Source organism: Megascapheus bottae, chromosome 20 (assembly GCF_031878675.1).
Source record: "Megascapheus bottae isolate mThoBot1 chromosome 20, mThoBot2.hap1, whole genome shotgun sequence".
NCBI lineage: Eukaryota > Metazoa > Chordata > Mammalia > Rodentia > Geomyidae > Megascapheus > Megascapheus bottae.
In genome coordinates this window covers 10,419,211-10,442,173 of record NC_143528.1, presented here as the reverse complement: position 1 = coordinate 10,442,173, position 22,963 = coordinate 10,419,211, and the positions used below count along the sequence as shown (strand labels likewise).

Here is a 22,963-nt window from a genome sequence, read left to right as displayed (position 1 = left end):
ACTGGCCCCAAGTAGCCAGTCTATGTCCCTTGAATGAATGAAAAAACAGCCTCACTTATTTAAGTAAACAAAAACTTGGGAAGTAAAATTCAGAATGTACAAAAAAACAAGATCTCAAACTGCACTGTAATCCCAAGCTGGCTTTGAACTTTGATCCTCAGATCTCAGCCTCCTGAGTAGCTAGGATTACAGGCATGAGCCTCCAGTGTCCAGTGTGAGTATTCTTTGAAACAAAACTGACATAGTATTTGTCAATTTTTAAATGATCATTTTCATTAAAATGTTTAAATTTGTCTATTAAGTACTGTAATTTCAGAGGTAAAACAGAACAGAAATAGGAAGAGTAATGTCAAGTGACAGGTGATTTAAACAGTCCATACAATGTATGTACAGAGGTGAAAGCAAAGAAATCAAATTGAAGAGAAATGGCTTCACGTGAGAAACTAACCTTAAAATATTTTTAATGAAGACTTAGGTTGCATATCAAAAATCATCTTTTAGAACCAGAAGAATCATGTATTTAAAGCTTTTGTCCATAGGGTCAAAAGATAGGTGTTACTGAATGTATGTATGTATGTATGTATGTATGTATGTATGTATGTATGTATGTATCTGTATATGATCACCATCAACTAGTTTGTAACAGTTCCAAGATATGCATGTACTTTTCATGGAAGGAAATAACCAGGACTGGGTAACAATGTGCTGATATGCTGTAAAACAGCCATAACTAAATATAAAGGGTGACAAGGATAGGATGGCCAATAAGTGTCAGATGAAACAAAGATCAGCCTGATAAAAAGGAGCTAAGCCATAGAAATGGAAAATAGCCTCAAGAAAGGGCTCTCATACAATTTGAAACTGATGGATAAACAAAAGCCAGCAACTAAAACCTCAAAGGGCTCGGCACCATCCTTTAAACAGTGCCCTTACCTTCATTTGGCACTGCCATACATTATGAGGTCAAGGACATGACAGAAAGCTCTTTTGCTCATTTTTTGCTCAAGGTTAGAGCTCTACCACTTTGAGCCACAGTACCACTCCTACTTTTCTGGTATTAAATTGGAGATGAGAGTCTTATAGGTTCATGCTCAGGCTGGCTTCAAACCACTATCATCAGATCTCTGTCTCCTGAGTTGCTAGGATTACAGGGGTGAGCCACCGGCACTAGGCTTTGAAGGATTGTTTTAAATTGTCTGGGTGCTTGAAATAACAGCCCAAATAATAACCTTTTTCTTGATTAGTTATTGCATAAGCAGAAATTTAGCATTCATATTCATATTTTGTAAAGATCTTGTAATTTATTTACCAACTGGTCATTTAGAACTTAATTACTAAAAAACCCAGTGGAAGGGCCAGGCACAGTGGTACATGACTGTTAACTGTATTTAAGAAGCAGAGGCAGAATGATCTGGAGTTTGAGGCTTGGGCAAAGCAAGATTATTCCTTAAAAACAAAATTACAACAAAATTGCTGCTTCAGCCCCTAGAACTGGAAAAAAAATGGTAGTGTACCAAGTTCTGTGTTCACCAAAGATTAACCTTTTCCATATTAGATATAAAACATTTCTACCAAATAGTATAGATTATTATTACTTTTTTGTGTGTGTGTCATGGGGCTTGAATGCTGGGCCTGGGACACACTGTCCCTAAGCTCTTCAGCTTAAAGATAGCATTCTATTACTTGAGCCACAGTGCCACTTCTGGTTTTCTGGTGGTTAATTGGAGATAATAGTCTCTTGGACTTTTCTTCCCAGATTGGCTTTGACCCATGATTCTCAGATCTCAGTCTCCTCAGAGAGCTGGGAGTACAGACATGAGCTACTAGCACTTGGCCCAATAGTATAGTTTTTTTTTAAATGTTGTAAGTCAGATGTACACCACCATAATGGAAACTACTGGTTGAATTACAGCTTATGAATCCTGAAATGTAATAGTTAGATCTTTTATAAAGTACATCAAACAATGGCTACTAGAAACCAAACCTGTTAATCTAATGACTGAAGATTCTCTCATATTTACTAATGCTTGAAGAAAAATAATGCAAATATACTTCAGGTATTATAAATTCCACAGGCATTCTTCAATGTAAATTTGATATTAGAAATGATAAAATAATGTACTAACTATGACATAAAAGCTCAGGACCTGGAGAACTTTTCGAGCTGAAATCCACTGTTACTGATAAAATATAAGGCCTACTTTATGTAAGAAACATATGGCAGAGGAGGTTAAGTTTTCGATGTTGGTGGCCTGTGTGGGAAGAATGCAGATCAAATGAATTTCTGTGGTGACAATAGTGGTGAACGATACAGGAAGGTCTCAAGTAGTGAGAGAAAGCACTTGAGAGAAAAAAATCAACTGTTCACTATATTACTGAACAAATCAGACCCCAGTACAATTCTTGCATTCAATATTTGCAACTCAAGGGATCACTTCCCCTAGTAAAACTTGTAATTCTGTAATGGAAAACAAAGGAGAAATGAAATTCAGTGACTTGTCAAGGATTTTCTTTGAAGCAAATCAGATCATTAAATAAAAAGTTGAGTGCTATAAAAGTTATGGAAATATTAAATGGTTTAAAATAGCATCTGTCTGAAAAACTTACAAGACAGCATTCATTGATATTATGAATCTTAAATTTATAAAACGAATGATGACTCAGTTATCATTGTCAAAGAGATTTGATCAACAAGTGTTTGTGCTAGTATTTTTCCCCTAAGGCAAATTCATATGCAGTACACTCATAACACTGTGGGTTATTAAGATTATATATTGCATGTGGAATTTTAAATACCATTGATTTCTTTGAGAAATTAACAAAGTGATTTTTGAAGAAAAACTTTTAAAGAATAGATTTTTTTAAACTGTTTCTTGGGTTGAGCTTTTTTCTTACTACCAATTATTTTTGAAAATACTATTTACAAGAGTTCCTTTGCAGAAAATGCATTTTTTAAATAGCAGCTTCAGCCCAAATTCTGTTTCCTTAGGCTGTTAAAACCCTTTTGTAGTGAATTTAAACTAAGATTCTGATTAGTATTGCCAAATGTCCAGTCTACAAATTGAGTTATGTTATGGGACAATAAATCTGGAATGAACATAGGAAAAGCTATGGAAATTCTAGTCTTTTAACTTAGTTCTAACCTAGAAATTCCAATTTTAAACCTACAACAAACCAGCACAAAGCATTCATCAGGAGTTCTGTCGTCTGAGAATAAATGCTTTCTATTCTGTATACATTACTGGAAATGCTTCCAGGACATAAGATCCTTTCTTCATCATTTATAGATTATAAGCACTATTTTAAGTATAAACTGTTTTGTAAATCTTTTTGCATGTATGAATTATGAGTAGTGGAGGCAAGGCATATGCATATTCTGGAAGTGACATAACAATTGTAAATGTTAACAGGGGAGGGGTTAAAACATTTTTCATATTTAAATAAAAGCCAACAAGTAGGTGAGACTTGCAGTTATGGGATGGAAGGATGGGAAAATGGGGATAAGTGAGGGTAGCTTAGTGGCTATAGGGTTCCAGATTTACAAGATTAAAAACGTCTGGAGACTGGCTATAAAATAAGGTAAGGAGACCATTCAGAAATTAAAATGGTAAAATCTGTGTTATCTTTTTATTGTCACAAAATGGGCAACTAGAAATTAGGCATTCCAAATGGGCCAGGACCATTTTTTCTTTAAGATTTAGCCGGTCAATTCATGAGCGACTCAAAAGCCCAACCAGTTTAGGCTACAGAGGCTTCAGTTTTGGCTATGGGATCCTGACAATATGAAACCAGTGCTGAGTTTTCAAGAAAGAACAGTCTGAACTTGAGTTTAGGAGGTAGGAGACAAAATAACATTCTCGGTAATCACTGGCTGCCCAGAAAGTTAGCAAACATGATAGAAGAAAATCTTCAATGAAATACTTGGACATATGCATATCTGTGGTTAATGTGATATCTAAATTTTGTATTTTTATTTTGTGATCAATAAAACCCTAAACAAAACAAAGGTGAAAAGAAATCCCTTTTCATATGGAACCAACCTAGATGCCCCTCAGTTGATGAATGGATCAACAAGATGTAGTATTTATACACAATGGAATTCTATGCTGCTGTCAGAAAGAACGACATCGCCCCATTTGTAAGGATATGGAAAGACTTAGAAAAAATCATATTAAGTGAAGTAAACCAGACTCAAAGGAACATAGGCTCAATGGTTTCCATCATTTGTCATAATCAGTAGAAACCTTGGGCTCTCCTAGCAGAGGATTACAATAGCTCAAAGCCTAGGTACATAAGGTCATATAGGATGAGACTAAATCAAAGAATCTCTAGGATATGGAAACAAGAGCTTTATCTTGTATGATTGTTGTTCCTAATGTACCATGTTATTTCCCTTCTCTTTTGTTGACCTTTGGTTATTGTTACTGGATCTGACTTGGTTAACTATACCAGTTATACATTTATTTGTTTATTTGAAATAGGAAAGGGAAGGGGGGGAAAGAAGATATTGGGAGGGGGTGGGGAGAGGAAAAGAGGGACAAAAACATGAGAAGGGGTATCAATGTGTGAGAAGTAATGCACCTCTTACCTGGCGAATATAACTTTAACCCCTCTATACATTACCCTGACAATAAAAAATTAAATTAAAAAAAAAAGAAATCCCTTTCATCCCACAATGTCTTAAGATGCTGACAGTATTACATTTTAAAACAATTTCAGCTGGAAAAATGAGGCCAAAATTTTGTTTAAATCCACAGCAAAGAGTGGCTTCTACAACACTCTCAAGTTTCTGAACACTACTCCAGACCAACCAGATCAGGGAAGGAGGAGTAAGACATACATTTAAATATGCCAGACGCATTAATGTCTGGACTTAAAATTTAAATGGAAAATACTGTTTTTTTTAAAAATAAACTTTTAAATTAATTTAAATTTAAACTTTTAAAATTAATTTTATTTATTTGAGTATGGAGTACCAGAAATTGAACTCAGGGCCTCATACATGCCAGGGAAGCCACAGTTATAGCCCTAGGGCTGTATTTTAATAGCAAAATTCATTAGGAACAGTTTAATGCTAAAGCACCTTTGATGACTTCATTCTAGCCTGACTACAAGAAGTCTTTAGAAGCACTGGAGACATTCTGTGTATATCAGTTTGAAACAATCTTTGAAGCATTAGAAGAGATACAACCCTAGGTGACTCATATAGTGTATGTTCTGCAAGTAGCAGCTGTTCAGTTAAACTTCATACTTTTAGAGATAAAATGAAAGCTTCTAAAACAGGGATGACAACAAATGTGTGGCATGAATGATCTCTCCTTAGATGCAGATTTAAATTCTCAACATAATACTTAGGACAAGCAAGCATTCAACTGTAGAAATAAGATGAAACCAGTTTGCTATTACCTCATCAGGAATAAGAAAAGATGAGGCAGGGCTGGGCTCTGATATCTACCTATCTATCTAATCTATCTATCTATCTATCTATCTATCTATCTATCTATCTATCTATCTGTGTATATATTTGTGTACATTAGTAAAATTTGCTTATTTGGGGATGTGTAATATAAATGTTTTCTAGACTTGTGGTATAATACTTTTCAGCCTACTAAGATCTCTCCACAGAAAGTTGTTAGTTGTTGGGCTTGAACTTGGGGCCTGGATACTGTCCCTAAGCTTTTTTGGTCAAGGTCAAAAAGCTGTACCTCTTTAAGCCACAGCTCCAATTCCTGTTTTCTGATGGTTAATTGGAGGTAAGAGTCTCGTGGACCTTCCTCCTGCCTGAGCTGGCTTGGCACTGCAATCCTCAGATCAGGCTTCTAAGTGGCTAGAAGAAGAGGCCACCAGCGCCTGGCTGGCAATGAACCTTTTTCACAATTCATGACTCACTAACATTCTAGAATGCTGATTATTGAAGAGTAGAAGCTGGAGAGAAAAGTAAGCTAACTTACAGAACCACCAACTGTCTATGTGTATAAATTAACTTAGTATTTCCAATTGGATGTGATCTACTAAAATAACAGCTATTGAGAAGCATATATATATATATGTACATAAAAGCTATTGAGAGGCTTATATATAAATATATATTATATACTTATGTAAAATGGTTTTGTTGATTTTGATCAATATACTAATTACAGAATATCTACAAGGTAGGAGACATGACATAAACTATGTTTATGTGTTAGTTATATTTTCAGATAACATGTTCACTAAGTTCTCAAGGAAACTCATCTCTCAATGGGTCTAGCTGTTAACTAAGAAAATATTCCAAGTATAGTATAATATATAGTTGCTTCATCCTGCACAAAAAGAGAAATTATGGGAAACTAGCATAAATATTAAATGCTTTTCAATATTTATACAATTTAACAGATCATCAGCCTGTTTTGTTTTTTTGCCAGTCCTGGACCTTGAACTCAGGGCCTGGGGACTGTCCTTGGACACTTTTTGCTGAAGGCTAGCGCTCTGCCACTTGAGCCACAGCACTACTTCCACCTTTTTCTGTGTATGTGATACTGAAGATCGAACCTAGAGCTTTGTGCATGCTATGCAAGTACTCTACCACTAGACTATACTCCTGGCCCCTCATCAACCTTTTAAGTGTTAGCATTAAATTGTTTAGCCTACAAATATTACAAAATGTAAAATTAAGGGACTAAAGTAATTCTAAAGTCTCTTCAAATATGAATTTTAATATCTTCCAGATTTGTTAATAATCCTCAAGTGGAGAAACCATTCCCTTTCCTTTACTAAGATTTATATGGCAGAATTGCTTGCTAAGTCAAAATACATTTCATGCTTACCTTGAAAGGTAAGGTTTGCATGTCATTATAATTAATTTCTGTAATTTATCTTGAGAGCTTTTGAAAACTGAAAGGGAATTAGTAATGTAATGATAGTTAATAGTATTTTTAAACTAAACTCTAGACAATTTGTAAAAAATTGTTGCTCAAGATTTTAATTATGTTAAGGCAGAATAAATACCACTCAGTCTTCTTTCTTTTTTTGTGAGTCATGAGGCTTGAACTTGGCCTGGATGCTATCCCTGAGCTCTTTAGCTCCAGGGTACCGCCCTACCCCTGGGCCTGGGCACTGTCCCTGAGCTCTTCAGCTCAAGGCTACAGCCCTACCTTTGAGCCCAGCCCCACTTCCGTTTTTCTAGAGTTTAACTGGAGATGAGAGTCTTAGGTCCTTTTGTGTGCTTGGTATGGCTTTGAACCTTGATCCTCAGATCTCAGCCTCCTGAATAGCTAGGATTACAGGCGTGAGCCACTGTGCCCGGCTCACTCAGTCTTCATTCTACCAAGATATTAAGTATTATTTGGCTAAACTTTCTCTGTTTTTTTCCTAGCTCAGGCAAAAAATCTTATTAGTCTAGAAGAGTGCATTCTACAGATGAGCAATATCTACTCTCCTGGTAATATGCTAGAAATACAAATTCTGCCAGGCTTACTGAACAAAAACTCCAGCTATTTGTTGTTTAAGAGACACTATAAGTTTAGATGATACTCGAAGTTTGAAAACCATTGCCATAAAAATAGGATGAAGGTATAGAAAAATATCTATTTGTAAATAGAACAGTCATCTCAGTTAAGGGAAAGAAGAAACTTGGTAACTAAATATAAAGAATGATAGAATGTAAAATGCATTTGGCAAAAGAAATTGAATGTCAGAAATAAGTTATGAGAAATTAACAAAAGTCAATTGATAAAGTTTATTTCCAAGTTAGCATAGACAATGTAAAAGTTTTTAGTTCATGAAACTGTAGACCCACAGTGAATAGTAATTTTGTTTTCTCGGTCTATCATGATAGAATAGGGGTCATCCATCTAGTCTTACCATCTGATTCTTTTGAAAGATCACTGACACTTTTAACAGTTATTCAGGATTAGAAGTCCAATCTGCACAAAAGATCAAATAAGTTGTATTTATCAGCAGCAATTTTAACCAAATAAACTCTCACCTAAGCAATTGTGTCTTCGTGAGAGTATAATCATACAGAGGATAGTGTGAGATAATTAAAAGATTTCAGTAGCAGTTGTGGTAGGGCTAAATTGGTGCTTTATTAGCGTCCAGGGATGGGGAAGGGTTAGCCTATCTGAATCAATACAATCTTTGGCTTGGTTATCAATTTGGCTCAAATATATTAGGAAATACTGAACGAGTTTCTAAATTTCTAGAAATTTATATAAAATGAGGATAGTAGGGTTATTGCATGGATTAGAAACAGTAAATATGACAAGCTTCCTGATGCCACTGAAGAGTACATGTTCAATAAGTAACTATTATCTGTACCAATAAATTTCAGTTGGTTCTTCTTATTACCACCATAAAAAATGATCCTGGTACAACTTTTCTCCTGAACCTCTTTGTGCTCGAGCTAGTGCTCTACCCCCTGAGCTACAGTGCCACTTTTTTGAGTGATTAAGTGGAATAACTGTCGCATATGGACTTTTTTGCCCAGGTTGACTTCAAACTGAGATCCTAAGATCTCAGCCTTCTGAGTAGTTAGGATTACAGGCATGCATCATGGGTGCCTGGTAGCAATGGAATTTTATGTACACTGATATATTTAAAATGGTCAAAATACGATGTGAATATGCACTTGAAAGTACACATGGCAACTTTTTTTACCTTTTCTTTTGATACTGTGCTGGTCCTGGGGCTTGAATTAAGGGCTTGGGCACTGTTCCTTAGTTTTCTTTTTTCTTTTTTTTCTTATTTTGCTCAAGACTATGCTCTGCCTTCTGGCTTTTTATATTGGAGCTAAGAGTCTCATGTACTTGCTTGCCTGGGCTGGCTTCAAACTGTGACCCTCAGATCTTAGGATGAGTAGCTAGGATTATAGGTGTGAGCCACCAGTGTCCATCATGTGCGTTACTCTTAAACACTGTCTGTGACTGAAAAAGGAAACCCATACACAGCAAGAGGGGTGTGTTGAGCAAAGTGTGTTACACTCTTTTACTGGCAGAAATTGTGACACTGTAGCGAAGGACTAGGTCACTTAAATAAATGCCCCCACAAAAGAAGCCTGTGTGCTGCTTCTCTTCTTATTACTCACCACCTAGTTCCTCAAGGCTTAAACAACAAAGTAAGCATTAGGATGTCTTATCTTTACACACCGTAGTAGTTACAGGTTGTGTAAAACAGAATTGTATACATTCCCAGGTGAGTGGCCTTCCTAGTGTTCCTTGTTAAAAATCATTTGTAGAACAGGATAATCACCATGACAAAGAGAAAGAGATCAGAGCAGAAGTTGATTACGGCTGTAATGATAGTTGCAGTTACATCATTTAGTGCAATTTTGGTTATTTCCAGCATTTCACAAAAAAGTTTAAAAAATTCTCTGCCATGCTGAATATAAGGGATGATTATATGAATATGACAAATGTCATATTCCTTCCAAAGAATGAAACTTGGTAAGGATTAAGAAAATATCAACTGTAAAAAATTAAGATACAAGATGGTTAATGCTTAGTAGATAACATGGTTTTAATTGTGACTATGAGCCAACTGTTCTTTTTTATGGAGGGGGGGCTGGTACTGTGCCCTGAATTCAGGGTACTCAACCAATTCAGCCACAACTCCATTCAAATTTTGTGGCTTGTTAGTTGTAAATAGTATTTACTTACTACTTTCTTTCAACTTCCACTGATGCAGAATTCTAAAAGCTTAGTTAGATACTTAGTTTCTAGCCACACATTGTTCTTTTTTTCCTATGTGGAAACTATCCAACAGAAGCTACATATTTCCTCAGGACCAGGCCATGTATTCCTAGACTAGGTCCATACTTCCTCAAGACCAGGCCATGTATTGGTAGACTAGGTCTTATTGCCCCTTCCCTCTACATTTTTCACTCAAACACACTTTTAAAGTGAAAAAAAAAAAGGCATTAAATTGAGAGAATGACTCAAGTTTCTCTTCATTTCTATTAGGCTGATTTCTTTTGTTATAGAGTATCAGTTACTACTTTTCTCTTGTTTTTTCTTTTCTGTTTGCTATCTCCATGCAACAATGCCATCAATCTATAACAAATAATAAAATCCTGACCACTACTACCTTACAAAAATATCTTCTATAAGTAAAATACCAAATGTTTTACAACAGGAGCTTCTAATGCAAGAAATTCTGACTATCATCACATAGAAACCAGATGGATATTTTAGTTTCATAGAGAAAAGCAAAATAAAACACAAGCCTTCCCTCAGCTTACATTTTGAACATCTTAATTCAACAATATCAAGAGAGTATAAACTGGATTTAAGGTCTTTTCTTACACCGTAGCAGCACTGATTCAGTATGCTTTAATTTTACTGGTGTACATCACTGGCTTCAAAAGAATAGGGGGCTTTTCTCAAGAAATACTCTCAAAAAAAGGTAAAATTTGGAAAATGCAATTTACCAGACAGGAACAACATGGGAAACTATGGGTTAAGGATGGGAAATAATTAGTGTTTTTCTGCCTAGACCTAAGCAAAATTTGTTATTTAATTTTTGCCTGTAGGGGGATTTTCTTGTAGGGCTATGTTATCACTTAAGCCATGACTGTAGTCCAGCAGTTTGCTGGTTAATTGGAGATGGAGCCTCCCATACTTTTCTACCTGGGCTGGAGTCACTTTTCCACCTTGCAGCCTCTTGAGCAGCTAGGAATACAGGTGTGAGTCACTGGTGCCTGGCTGCAAATTTCATTTTTGGAGGTAAATTTATTTTCCTTTTCAATTCCTCCTTTTAAGGATTACAACACATATATATATCACTGTAAGTTTAAACAAGTTTATGGATATCTTTGCCAATTTTATAGATTCATTAAAGGACAATGAAGTATTCATCATTATAGCAGGAGAACCAAATGCTTTTATGCTTTAAAAGTATGTTCACCAGATCTTGTTTTCTAACAAGACTCTCAGTTTATAAACAAAAAATTGTGGCACCAATCATGGAGATATTGGTAAACTTTAAACAACCATGCTTTAGATTTTTTATAACATAACATTTAAATTTACAGATTTCCATTAAAAATTCTTTCTCAATAAATATGTTCTTAAATGTATTTCTAACTGAATTGGATCTTTTAATCTGATTTAGTTTACATAATTAAAGGATTCAGAATGGGATCTTCTACTTTTATATTAATTTTTTCTTTGGTAGGCAACAGAAATGGGAATCTTAAAATGCATACTTGATGAATGGAAAAGATTTTGAGAATAGTTACCCCTTTATAGAACTTCTTAAAGATAATATATAACTATAAAAGATTTTTTCTTGTGTCTTTGTGTATGAACTATTAAAACAGTTTTGTGTGTATTTCCAGGAATAATGCTAACGCTAATTTCATGTAAAAATAATGAATGGATATGATTTAGTTATACTTTAAATTCTTAGCATCTCAATATTTACTCTTTCCCCAAATCACCAGTCTCTTCTGCTCCTAAGGACTCTTAGTCTGAATCTTTCAATAATAATTTTAAAAAGTCAATGTTTTAAACAATTAACACCAATGCAGTGTTATCTCTATGCACAAATCTGAATTGGATGAAGTTAACCAGGCCTTATACTCTTGTTATAGATAAAAGTATTATGTTAATAAGTGAAAAGAGTTCAACAAGGTTGTAATAATCATTTACTTTAGTTTTAATATGCATTGGCATGGTCTTAGGATAAAAATAATAGTAACAGAATTAGTTAAAAATCAAGTTATACTTTGCTAAAGCTTTGAATATTAGTGTTTTTCATTAGAAAAGTTAACACAAATAAAAACTTAAATTCTTTACTATCTTGCTACTATCTTGTGTTACTTTAGGAAAAAAGGACCAGCATATTTTTTTGTGTGTGTGAGAATAGGTAAATACAGATAGGCAAGATGGCTAGGAATGGAGAAGGGAAACTAGTAGGATAAACTGTGCATTTAAAATCAATACATACATATGTATATTAGTTAAGTAAATAGCAATGGGTTTCATTCAGAATTTCTTTGATATTTCCTTGGTGTAAAAATATTGCATCAAATAAATGGCATGTTAACTAAAGTATGATATTTAAGATGAAAAAAAAAAAAAACCTTTAAAAGGGCCGGGAGTTTGGCCTAGTGGTAGAGTGCTTGCCTAGCATGCACGAAGACCCGGGTTCGATTCCTTGGTACCACATACATACATAAATACATAGAAAAAAGCCAGAAATGGTGCTGAGGCTCAAGTGGAAGAGCTCTAACCTTGAGAAAATCCAAGGACAGTGCTCAGGCCCTGAGCTCAAGCCCACGACTGGCAAAAAAAAAAAAAAAAAAAAAAAAAAAAAGAGAGGAAAAAAAATCCCTTAAATGCCAGATGTATTTTTTTGACAATGTATTTGTTTGCATTTGTGCATTTAAAAAGAAAATACATATGTACATGCTTCTATATTCTCGAAACTCTAGGCTACATAGCGACTGCTAACATTGGTTTCTACTTTTCACTGTCTATTCTTCTGCAGCATCTAAATTTTGTAGTATATGTATATTTCCACTTATTTAGAAGTGTTAAAATTCAAGTAAAATAAATTTAAAATGTCAAATTAAGAATGAAGACCAACTCTTTCCCATTTTACAAGAAAATATACTAACACATTACTCCAAGTTCTACCTACAAACACTTACGTATGCTTTAAGATAAGCATTACCTTGTTTTAAAAACTCAATTCATCTGACTTTAAATTGGGAAACACATTTTCCCCACACTTTTTGCTGTTATAGTATTGTGGAGTATGGATTATCAACAGAATAGTAATATCCTTATCCTCTTCCTCTGCTGGGCTAGTCATTAGCTACCATTTCTTTATGGAAGTAAAAAAATCCTAAAGGAAAGATTCCAGATTTTAGAATCTTATGTGGCAAAGATAAATGTCCCAATTATTTTGTAGCAACAGAGTCAATGTTAGGTTTTTTTTTTTAAATATCCTTCCAAAAGATGTTTTGTTAAAAATTTCAAACTAAGTGGTGCTTAGGCAAAGCCCTTACATAAAGCTTGGAAGAGGATTTCATAAACAGTTTCAATTAAAGCCATTTTGGACACGAGCAAGAAAAAAAAATTTCACACATGAAAAATCTTATTTTTAGACAACCAATTAAAATTCAAATTAATCCATATTCATTAAAATAGTAAAATAAACTATAAAATGAAGTTTAAAGGAATGACAATACATACAACAATTTTCAATGGTAGCTGCTTATTAAAAAGGAGCATCTGAGGCTATATTTCAATTTCATCTTCAAATTGTGCAGATAAATATTTATTTTACTGAAAATATCTGCAAAATTACAATATAAATACATGGTTATATTAAGATAGGATGGTTATATAATGTATTCTTATCTATAGATATAAAATGAAGTAAATATAGCACACTCTCGATGAAATGTTAGTACACAGTGTTTCTCAGTAAAGTACATACAATCTGTTGTTAAGCAACAATTACCTAAGTTTCAAACGTACATCTTACGAAATTTTTAGGATGGAAGGATATACTAAATCTCCCATTACCTTTTTTACTTGGCCAAGATTAGTAATTCTGAAAAATTTGAAACATTATAGTTACTTTGGTAAAGTATTAAGCTCTTTATATTTCTTTAACTTGAAACTTCCTTTCTTTAGCCTGTGTATTTTTTCAAAATTTCCTAACCATACTTTCAAGTCTGGTGCAGTATCATTACTGTTTATTAATAACTTATGCATTTTAACCATAAAATAGAATCATTATTTCTTTAAAATCTGGACAAAATCTTAAAATTAAACTTTCGGAGTATTATGGGAAGTCTCAAGTAGATATAGTCTCAACTGCAATACTAATACGGGTCAGACATAGTTTTAAATATATTCTAGTCCTTAAGAATACAAATATGAAGTCTACTTTAATTTTTTTTTGTAAAATACATTGGAATTTGTTTTGAAAGCATCTTCTACCTTTCTCCATTACACTGATTTAATGGAAACCTGTTACAACAATTCCAACACAAACATATACATGCAAGAGATCACCCTACAGATTCTAACTACACAGTTACTGAAACATCCCACCTATCAAGTGGCATAAATGTACATCTTGTATATACAAAAGGTAAAGTGCATTATTAAATTAGTGAACTGACAGATTGTCTGCCTGGACCATACAGCTTTCAAATAGACAAAATGTGAAATTCTCCCATTAGAACCAACTATTTCAAGAGGTTCCAACTAGCTTTTCCACCCTGTCATTTGTTACTTTTTTTTTTTGGCCATGCTCTTTAGTGCAAATATGCTTGTGTTTGACTCAAGTTAAGGGACATGGCAGTTTGGGGCTTTAACAAGGAAAATTATAAAATGTGGCAGAACTTTAATACCTTTATAATACATTGCATCTTTTGCATATAAGCAACAGATTAGTGCAGCTTTCAATTGCTAGGAGCACACTGCCAACTACTATGAGAACCCGTTTCCAAATTTCATACAATTAGCTTATATTATATTACAGTTTGATCTGTACCACATTATGCTTAGATTATTATGTGCAAACATCATCAATGTTTTAGCATTAGATAGTGAGCTAGTTATTTTGGTTACTAACATTAGTGCTCAGTTTTTACTTCTAATATCCATTTGCCTTAAGAGTTTGACATCTTCAAGGCAAGGATCCTGTTATAAAGAATACCATGTGCACTTGTAGTTCCACTTATGTCACAAATATCAATAAATAAAATTTATATTGCACAGTTAAAAATAGCTTACTTTATAAGATACATGGCAATTCATGTCCTAATACCAGAGGTTTGAACTGGATCATAATTATGGCTAATGAATTCTTGGGAATTTTAAGTATCAAAAAAAATCACAGAATTAATTCCATTTTTCAATGAATACATTAACTATGAAAAGGCAAAATAAAGAATGGATAGAAGCTTCAATGATTCTACAATCTATTCAATTGCTAATATATAAGCATCTGCAGTTATGAGGTGGTAATAACCTGGAAGTATACGTACAAAGTAGAAAATTTGGCTTTTTAACTAATTCTTAAATAATCAATGCAAAACTAAACTAATAATATGTATTTACAATGAATTTAAGATATTTATCTTTAAGTATGACATAGTATTGTGTATATACATCTATACAGATATATATACATCCACACTCTCAAATCTTTTCAAACTAAAAAAAACATAAGAAAAATCATTTAGTCTTAATGGATATAAATATTTTAAAAAAGAAAGATTTTAAGAGAGCATTCACTTATAGCAATAGTGATAAGAACAATTGACGACTGGAATATTCACAGTTCTTGTGTGCCAAAATCTGACAGGTTGATTATTATTAATAGGCACTACGATGGGCAGCAATAACAATCAGTAGTACAGTAATTCAAGTGCACATCACTCCTTCATATACCAAAAACTACTTTTTAAGCAAGCCTACATAGTTATTTTATAGTTACGACTGTTTAAAAATCCTTGTTACTTTTGTGTTAACACCCACCATGTGCTATTAACTCAAGCACTAATACCATCTTCTATCCTTCAGTTGTTCCAGTGATCCAGATGTTCTACAATGACAATGAACTGAGATTCCTTCATAATATTGGAGGAAATGCAAATAATCTGCAAACCAATGCCAGTATAAATGTCTGAGTTACTGATCACTTGTTCTCAAGTAAAATTATTATTCTTATTTCTTACTTCATTCTGTAAGGTTTTCTTTGTGACCTTATGTTAGTGTATATGGGGATAAACTTCTGGGGGAAAGTTGTTAAAATGATTTTGAATTTCGTATAGCGTAGCAAAGCAGAGCTACAATCTGATCTCGATCCATGGAGCCATCTCTGGTCAGTAAGTTATATTTGGGGGGGGAGGACTGAAGTCAGTAATCTGTTGATAAAACATAACTACATGGACTTACAATGTAGAAGATAAGTAAAGTCAAGATAAAAGATAAATCAATTTCATTCAGAATAAAATGTAGCCCAATAGTTGAAATTTCAGTCAGTTGATATAAGGTGAGTGGGTTGGTACACACATATACAGTTATCTACTTGTTTAAAAAACTGCTTAGGTGTTGAAAAATTGATTTAGTTCTTCCTGGAGAATAATTTTGAATACAGGTAACCTTTTGTAAAGTAAACCTCTTTAAATATCATAATGAGCACCTTGGAAAATGCCTGAATTTTCCATTCAAATGTTTATAGTCCATCTTATCTGCAAATAATAGTTTCCCCAGACTGAAAATCTGTAATCTAAATGTTTTTAGAAAACAAGTTTCTCCCCGCCTCCTTCTGGAATTAAAGTGTCTGTAAAAGTCAGGTTTATATTGGAAGTTTGACATGGTTTTACAAGCATCAATTGCAAAAGTGCTCCTCTATAATTACAGGCATATTTTTATATCCATGAAAGAGTGCACCAACCCTTCTGACATACTGTTAAAGAAGAATCATAATAAATAATACCTTGAATCCATGATATGTTTTATGGAAAAACCTATCTCAAGCTCCACATTATCATAAAATGTGGAAATATCAAGATTTCCATAGGAAAGCCATTGGATGAAGCCTCCCACTCAAATGTAATGTCACTGTAATGCCTGAAACTTTGGAAAGTCAGTAAAACCATATGGGTACAACAGAAGTAACCAGCTTCAAAATAACCAATTAAAACTTTCCCATGGCTTTGATAGCACAACCATAAACTGTAGGGTTACCACAAAATTTGAAATTATAGAATACTTTAGTAATTCTTAAATATTTTGATACTATATTTTGAGGGGTTATTTAATAATATTTGATCTGTTAGTGGCACGCTTTAATAGTTACCCAATGGGTATTTCGACTTGTACTTTTATAAATACATACTTACAATGAGGTTAATTTCTGTTTCTGTGGTAACTGTCCTACAGGTATGCCTAGCAGATTTAATGAAGTAGAAATGGAATACTTTTGGGGTGGGATATTCACTCTTCCCTATTACGTATGTATCTTTTTTCAAGATTACATCATAGTGCAATGTAAATCTTAGTTATGGTATTGAAAAGGTCAGAATGTCACATTTTGTGCTGACTTGCATACTTCAATAGTCTGGAGCAGTTGAAACATCTAAACTATTTAGCTCTGGGAAAGTTAGGATTCCCATGAGAATTCTAGTGAGCTTTGTGTAACATAATATGGGAATCAGACTTCTTGAGTTATAAACTATTAGAAGTGTTACTAATAATGAAGGGCCAAAAGAGGAAAAAATTCTTCAAATGATAATTGATCAGTACTTTTAGCCAATTTATGATTATAAATTTTGCCTGATGGAGTTCAATTTCACTCTAGTCGAGGCATTCTTGTTCTTCACCACTGGCCCTTCTGCCATCCATTCTCTTTTCTTTATGGCTGTTGCATATTTTTCTCATCTCTTCTTCATACTTGATAAAATTCTCCCCAAACCTTGTCCACGCTTTGAATGGAACAGTAATAGTATTACGGTAAGGTGGCCTCACCTCACTTACCTTCAGGAAAATTCCATATTTATTAGAGCCCACATCAAAGTAGAACCTTTTATTGTCCACTCTGAAAGAGGTCCCCTCTGGGAGTTCAAGTGGGTCATCATCTTCGCCTCTTCTCTCTTCTATATCCCCTTCGCCATAGTCTTCAATCAGCTGAACCAAGGCATCTCGAAACTCAATCATTCCTTGTGCCGGGAGGACTATAGTCTGTTCTTGGCCCAAACTGTGGCCAAAATAACCTATCATGCCAGTCCCCCGCATCATGGTTTGTCTAATCCTCAGGAAGCGACCCCGTTGATTCTCTTTCAGGTCTAGGTAATATTTCCTGTTGTCCCTCTCTATATAGTCTGTTTTGAGGACACTGTGTGGATGCTCTTCTGACCCCACTGAGACTGGTGGGGAGGGCGCTGAGTGTTTCTGCCTCCTCCTAGAGGGGACTTGCTCTTTGCTGTGGCTATGCTCCGGCCTGTGGCCTTTCAGGCCCAGATGGGCATAGTGCTCAATGAAGTCCCCTAGACACTCCTTCAGCTCTGCGGCCACCGACAGGGAGAGGGTCAGTTTACTCTTTCTGATATTGTCCTGCCGGCCTCTCCCTATCCAGACTTCGGCTATCTTTAGGAACCGGCCCCGGGAGCTTTGCTTCACGTCTAGGTAAAACCTCTTTTTCTGGATGTCCACTCGTTTGGAGGCCAGCTCCTGGATCTCGGCTGCGCCCCCAGCCTGGTTAGGGGTGGCCGAGGCGGCGTAGTGGGGGTAGTGAGAGTGCTGGGCCTGGGGATAGAGTCTAGTCTTGGTTAGGCCAGGGCCCCCTACATTCTTGCCTCCACGGCCGCGGCCGCCGCCGCCGCCTCCCCTTCGCCTGGCTCTTTCCATCTTCAGCTGCAAGTGACAAACACACACGGGGCGGGGTGGGGGGGATGGGGGTTGAGAACAATCGTAGACGCCCCTCGGCCAGCGCCTCACCCCGCCGCCCGGAGCCCGCACTCGAGCCGGGCTCGCTCGGCTCCGGCCTCAGAGCCGGCCCGGCGATGGCAGCTCCGGGGCTCGGCACAGCGCACGCCGCATCCCTCCGCCGTGCCCCGGCCTCCCGCTCCAGTGCCCGCACGACGCCGCCGGTCTCCCCCCCTGCCCCCCCAACCCCCTCCGCCCCGACTCGGGCTCGGCAGCCCCGGGGTCTCCCGTCAGCGGACACTCACATCATCTCTGCTCTCACAGCCGCCGATGCCCTTCACGACCGCCGCCGCCGCCAGCTCTCGGCCCCTCTGCAGCCGACGCTGCCACTGCCGCCGCCGCCGCCCCCCCGCCTCCTCCCCCGCCGCCGCCGCCGCCGCCGCCGCGCGCACTGCCCCCCGCCGGAGCAGCGGGGCAGGGGCATCGCCTGCGGCGCCCACCACCGCCGCCGCCGCCCCTCCAGCGGCCGCCGCTGCCTCGATTCGGGCACCGACTCCCGCGGGGAGGAGGGAGGCGGGGAGGTGGACGGTGAGGGGAGGGCGGCGGACCCCGCCTCCCCGGCACAGCCGACTAAAGGCAGGGGGGGGGAAGGATGTCTCCGAGGAGAGTCCTGACGGCACGGGGACGCGAGCGTGAGGACTAGAGAAGGTGAAGTTAGGAATGGGGACCAGGCTGGCGGGATCGCTCTGACTTCCCGAGATTTCCTCAGGGATGCAGGACTCCGGTGGCTCACCGGCCACTGCGTGGAGACTACATTTCCCGAAAAGCTTTGCGGTCACACACGCACAGTACAACGCGCCCGCCCTACCACGTGAGCCCGGATGGGCGGGCCTAAGGGCTAAGTGCAGGGAATTCGGAGAGGAGGGGGCGGGACCGGAAGGGTGAAAGGGAAGCTTCCGTAGCGGAAGCGTTTGTGTGTTGCTTCCCAGAGATGTTCCAGGGTTCCCTGTAGAGCGCGGGAACCAAGTTGGTCGACTTTGATAGCTGGCTCGACTGTGTTGCTTGCCCTGGTGTTGAGTCGTTCCATAAGTCATTCAGCTGAAGGGGAGGACCCACTGAAGGGTAAGTGACACTTCATTCCTCCTAACCTTATCCCCCCTCCCCTCCCATCTTGGCCTACCCTGGCTTCCCACCGCCTTCCCGCTGAGTCTCCGGGCTGTGTCCGGGAGATTGCTTAGAAACAAATCTCCCTCATACACCCTGTGGAAGACCAAGACCGAGACCTGCGGCCGGGCCTGGGAGCTTCCGCTTGTTAGAAAAGTGGACTTCCGCGCCCCCCCCTAGTTACTTCCACTTTTGTGACCTTCCCTTACCTAGGGTCTGTCCGGCGTGTCCCCTTGCAGAAATGAGCCAGTCTTCTAGCAAAAACCAGGGCAAGAACTAGGCATCTACATTAGATGTACTGAGTCTAGATCGTTAATGATCTGGTTGATCTGGATAGATTTGATGTGTTAAAATACTACTACTCCCTGTTGTAGAGAGTAACCAAAGGGTTAGGATGCTAACTTAGAGTCTGAAGAACGTCAGTCTACTAGAAAGGGTTAGATTTTGTTATTTTGATGTCTTTGAAGAGTTTTGTCTAGTGGTTGCTGTTGCGCATAGTACTCAAGGCCTCCCTCATGCTAGGCAAACACCTGCCTAGCTCCCTAGATCTCTGTGTGTTAATTCAATATGGATTTATTGAGCGCTGATCCTTGACACTAGCGAAGCTAGCAAATGAATAAGATAACGTCTCTAAATTTCAGTGGAAAGAAACGAGCAAAGGGTAAAAAGCGCTATATATGCTCCACAGTTTTCAACTGTGGAGCATAATAAAGAGGAATGACTAGGTAGGGAGAGGAGGACGTTGTAGTTTACCCGAATGTGGAGAGTTGAATACTGTTAGGAAAATGGAGGAGAAAAGAAGGAAACAAGCCAGACTTGATCTTCCCCAGTCGGAGACGGTTTATTGAGATAGAGCAGCAAAATCAAACTGCAAAAGCTTCCTTCTTGGTGGGTTAGTCAAGGGAGTTAGTCAAAGGGAGGATGCCTTCTTGTGATTTTTCCAGGAAGGTGCGGGCCATCTGGAGGTTAAGAAAGCCTCTTGGTTCTTAAGATGGAGTCACTTTGGCTCTACAGAACCTAGGGCTTAGTGCATGGTAGGCTTTCTATGCTGGAGCTTCCTCCTATTCCTACTATTAAGACAACCACCTTTTCTTCCTTTCATTCTTGGTTTTGCTAAAACAACTGACATGTTTATACTTTGTTAGGAAATAGAATCTTGAGGGTATTAGAATAAACAGAATAAATAAAGAGCAGAAAACCATTTCAGTAGACCAGATCAACTTTAATGGCAAGTTATAGTGGGCTATGGGTAGGAGTGCAGGGGTGGGAGATGAAGACTGAGAGCTGGACAATTTCAGGAATATGCCCCGGGGAAGGGTTAGTCAGTGGGCCACATCGCAGGTGCAGTATTGCACAATGAGAACAAACAGAGTCCCATCTCTCAGTATTCCAATTTCAAAGAATACAGACCATTGCCTGTTATTTCAGAGCCCTTTTCATATTATTCTTGCATTTCAAGAAACTTGTAAACAGATGGTAGGGAGAGAAGAGAGAATTTGAATGAGAGAATGAATGCTGTGCTTGTTGGGAAACCAACTATAGAGTATTAAAACTCATTCTTTACATACCTGACCTCAATATGGTTTTGTTCCCTGTAGGTGCCTGTTAACTGATAATGTGCCCTTCTTCGATTGTCTCTTGTGTATAGTCACCTCTCTGTATCTATGCATTCACCCCTCTGAATCTGTGGATTCAACTGTGTATCAAGAATATCTACAAAAGCCATTTTTTTTGTGGATGTATGTGGTTGTCTATACTGATCCACTTACAAAAAAACGTCATTATTTCTCAGTATAATGTAAAACTACTATATTTACATTGTATTAGGCATAAGTAGAGGTGATTTAAATACATGAGAGGATGTACATAGGTTACATGCAAATATTATACCATTTAATGAGACTTGAGTCTCTATTCACATTGGGATCTGGGTTCTGCATGAGTCCCTCATGAGTACAGAACTTGAACTCTGGGCCTGGGCGTTGTCCCCTAAGCTTTTCAGCTCAAGGCTACCGCCCTACTCCTTGGCCTGGGCATTGTCCCTGAACTCTTCAGTTCACGGCTACTATCCTACCCCTTGAGCCACAGCACCACTTCTGGTTTTCTGGTGATTAATTGGAGATAAGAGTCTCATGGACTTTTTAATGCCAGGGCTTGCTTTGAACTGGGATCCTAAGATTTCAGCCTCCTGAGTAGTTAGAATTATGGGCGTGAGCCTGTAATTCATCTTATATTGAAATTTAAATGGCAATTGTAGTTTACACATAGTTTCCCCTTTGTTTTACTTAGCACCATAATGCTATACATAGACTCTAAATATACCTTCCATTCTGTCCTTTCCCGTGCAGCCATTTGGAGGAATGAGGCCTTTTGACAATGAGGAGGGCAGATTTTAATCAAGCTGTTCCTTGAGTTATATTTATATCAGTTAAAACTTTTACCTTTGGCTCTTTTTTGCTTGTATGTTTTGCCTAAAGGCCTTTGATGGGTGGCTTCCCATCTTTGCCTCCCCTGCTTCAGTCTTTGGATTCTCCTTTACCTCCTCCAATGCTGTCTTCTTCCTTTAGCACCTGTGTATCTATATTTGGAAATATATTGACCAATATATTGAACAATATATGCCCTTCTCATCATTCCCTGCGCCCTCCATTAATATTGAGGACCTGGTATACAGTTCCAAAACTTATTTGCTTTAGGCACCAGGTTCCACCAAGTTTTCTGCCAAGTGGGAAGGACCTCATCTAGTAACTCTGAGGCTAAAAATTATAACCACCATTTTGTAGTCACTAACTGCTAATTCTGCTTCTGTAACCTGCTTCACTCCCTTATTGCTGAGGCCCTATGTTGTGCTGTGACCCTTCAACCACTTTCTCCCTAATACCAGGAAAAGCCTATTGCAAAGCAACTCTAGGAACCACAGATGGTGACTAGGATGTTGTTAATATCTGTAATACCAGAACAGCCCCTCCTGGAATCTGGTAATCACTGTCTAGACCAGAAACCCTGGAGTTTAACCCGTGACCCCTTGTGTCACCCTAGTGGCGTCACCCAACCAGCTCAAAGTATGTCAACCCTCAAACCTCACCAGTAATTTGTTTCTGATCCTTTCCCACTTGATAGCATGTCAATCATACTGTAGAGTTGTTTTATGAATTTTCCCGTGGTGTGTGATGATTTGTTACAAGGTACTATGATGTGTGCTCAGCCCATCTCCCCAAAAAGAATGTATAAAAGATGTTGTTACCCTGAGCTTGAGGCCTCTCAGCATCACCGGTTGTGGCCGTGTACGTGGGAGACCCAAGCTTGAGCTTGCAATAAAGACTCCCTTGCTTTTACGTTGGTGATGGTCTCTGTTGGTCTTTTGGGACAAGGCTTCCTGAACTCGAGCATAACGTCTCTACTCCCATGGCTGTGCAGGTTCA

The 22,963-nt window shown here is 37.8% G+C and overlaps 1 protein-coding gene across 4 annotated transcripts in view; it reads right to left on the bottom strand.

The window, feature by feature from the left end:
* Nucleotides 1-18,774, bottom strand: part of Purg (purine rich element binding protein G) — a 30,492-nt gene extending 11,718 nt beyond the window's left edge. For 2 of the 4 annotated variants that reach the window (XR_016539025.1, XM_090353950.1), the window contains exons 1-2: nt 18,683-18,774; nt 17,490-18,365 (exon numbers count right to left, since the gene is read on the bottom strand). Coding sequence is in view for 3 of the 4 variants with exons in the window: in XM_090353950.1 (XP_090210076.1) it covers nt 17,490-18,359 (870 nt within the window). In the remaining variant the exon portion in view is untranslated. Of the gene's footprint in view, nt 1-15,279; nt 18,366-18,682 lie in introns of those variants that run through there. The other 2 variants (XM_090353949.1, XM_090353948.1) reach the window with 2 other exon arrangements.
* Between the last annotated feature and the right edge of the window lie 4,189 nt (nt 18,775-22,963).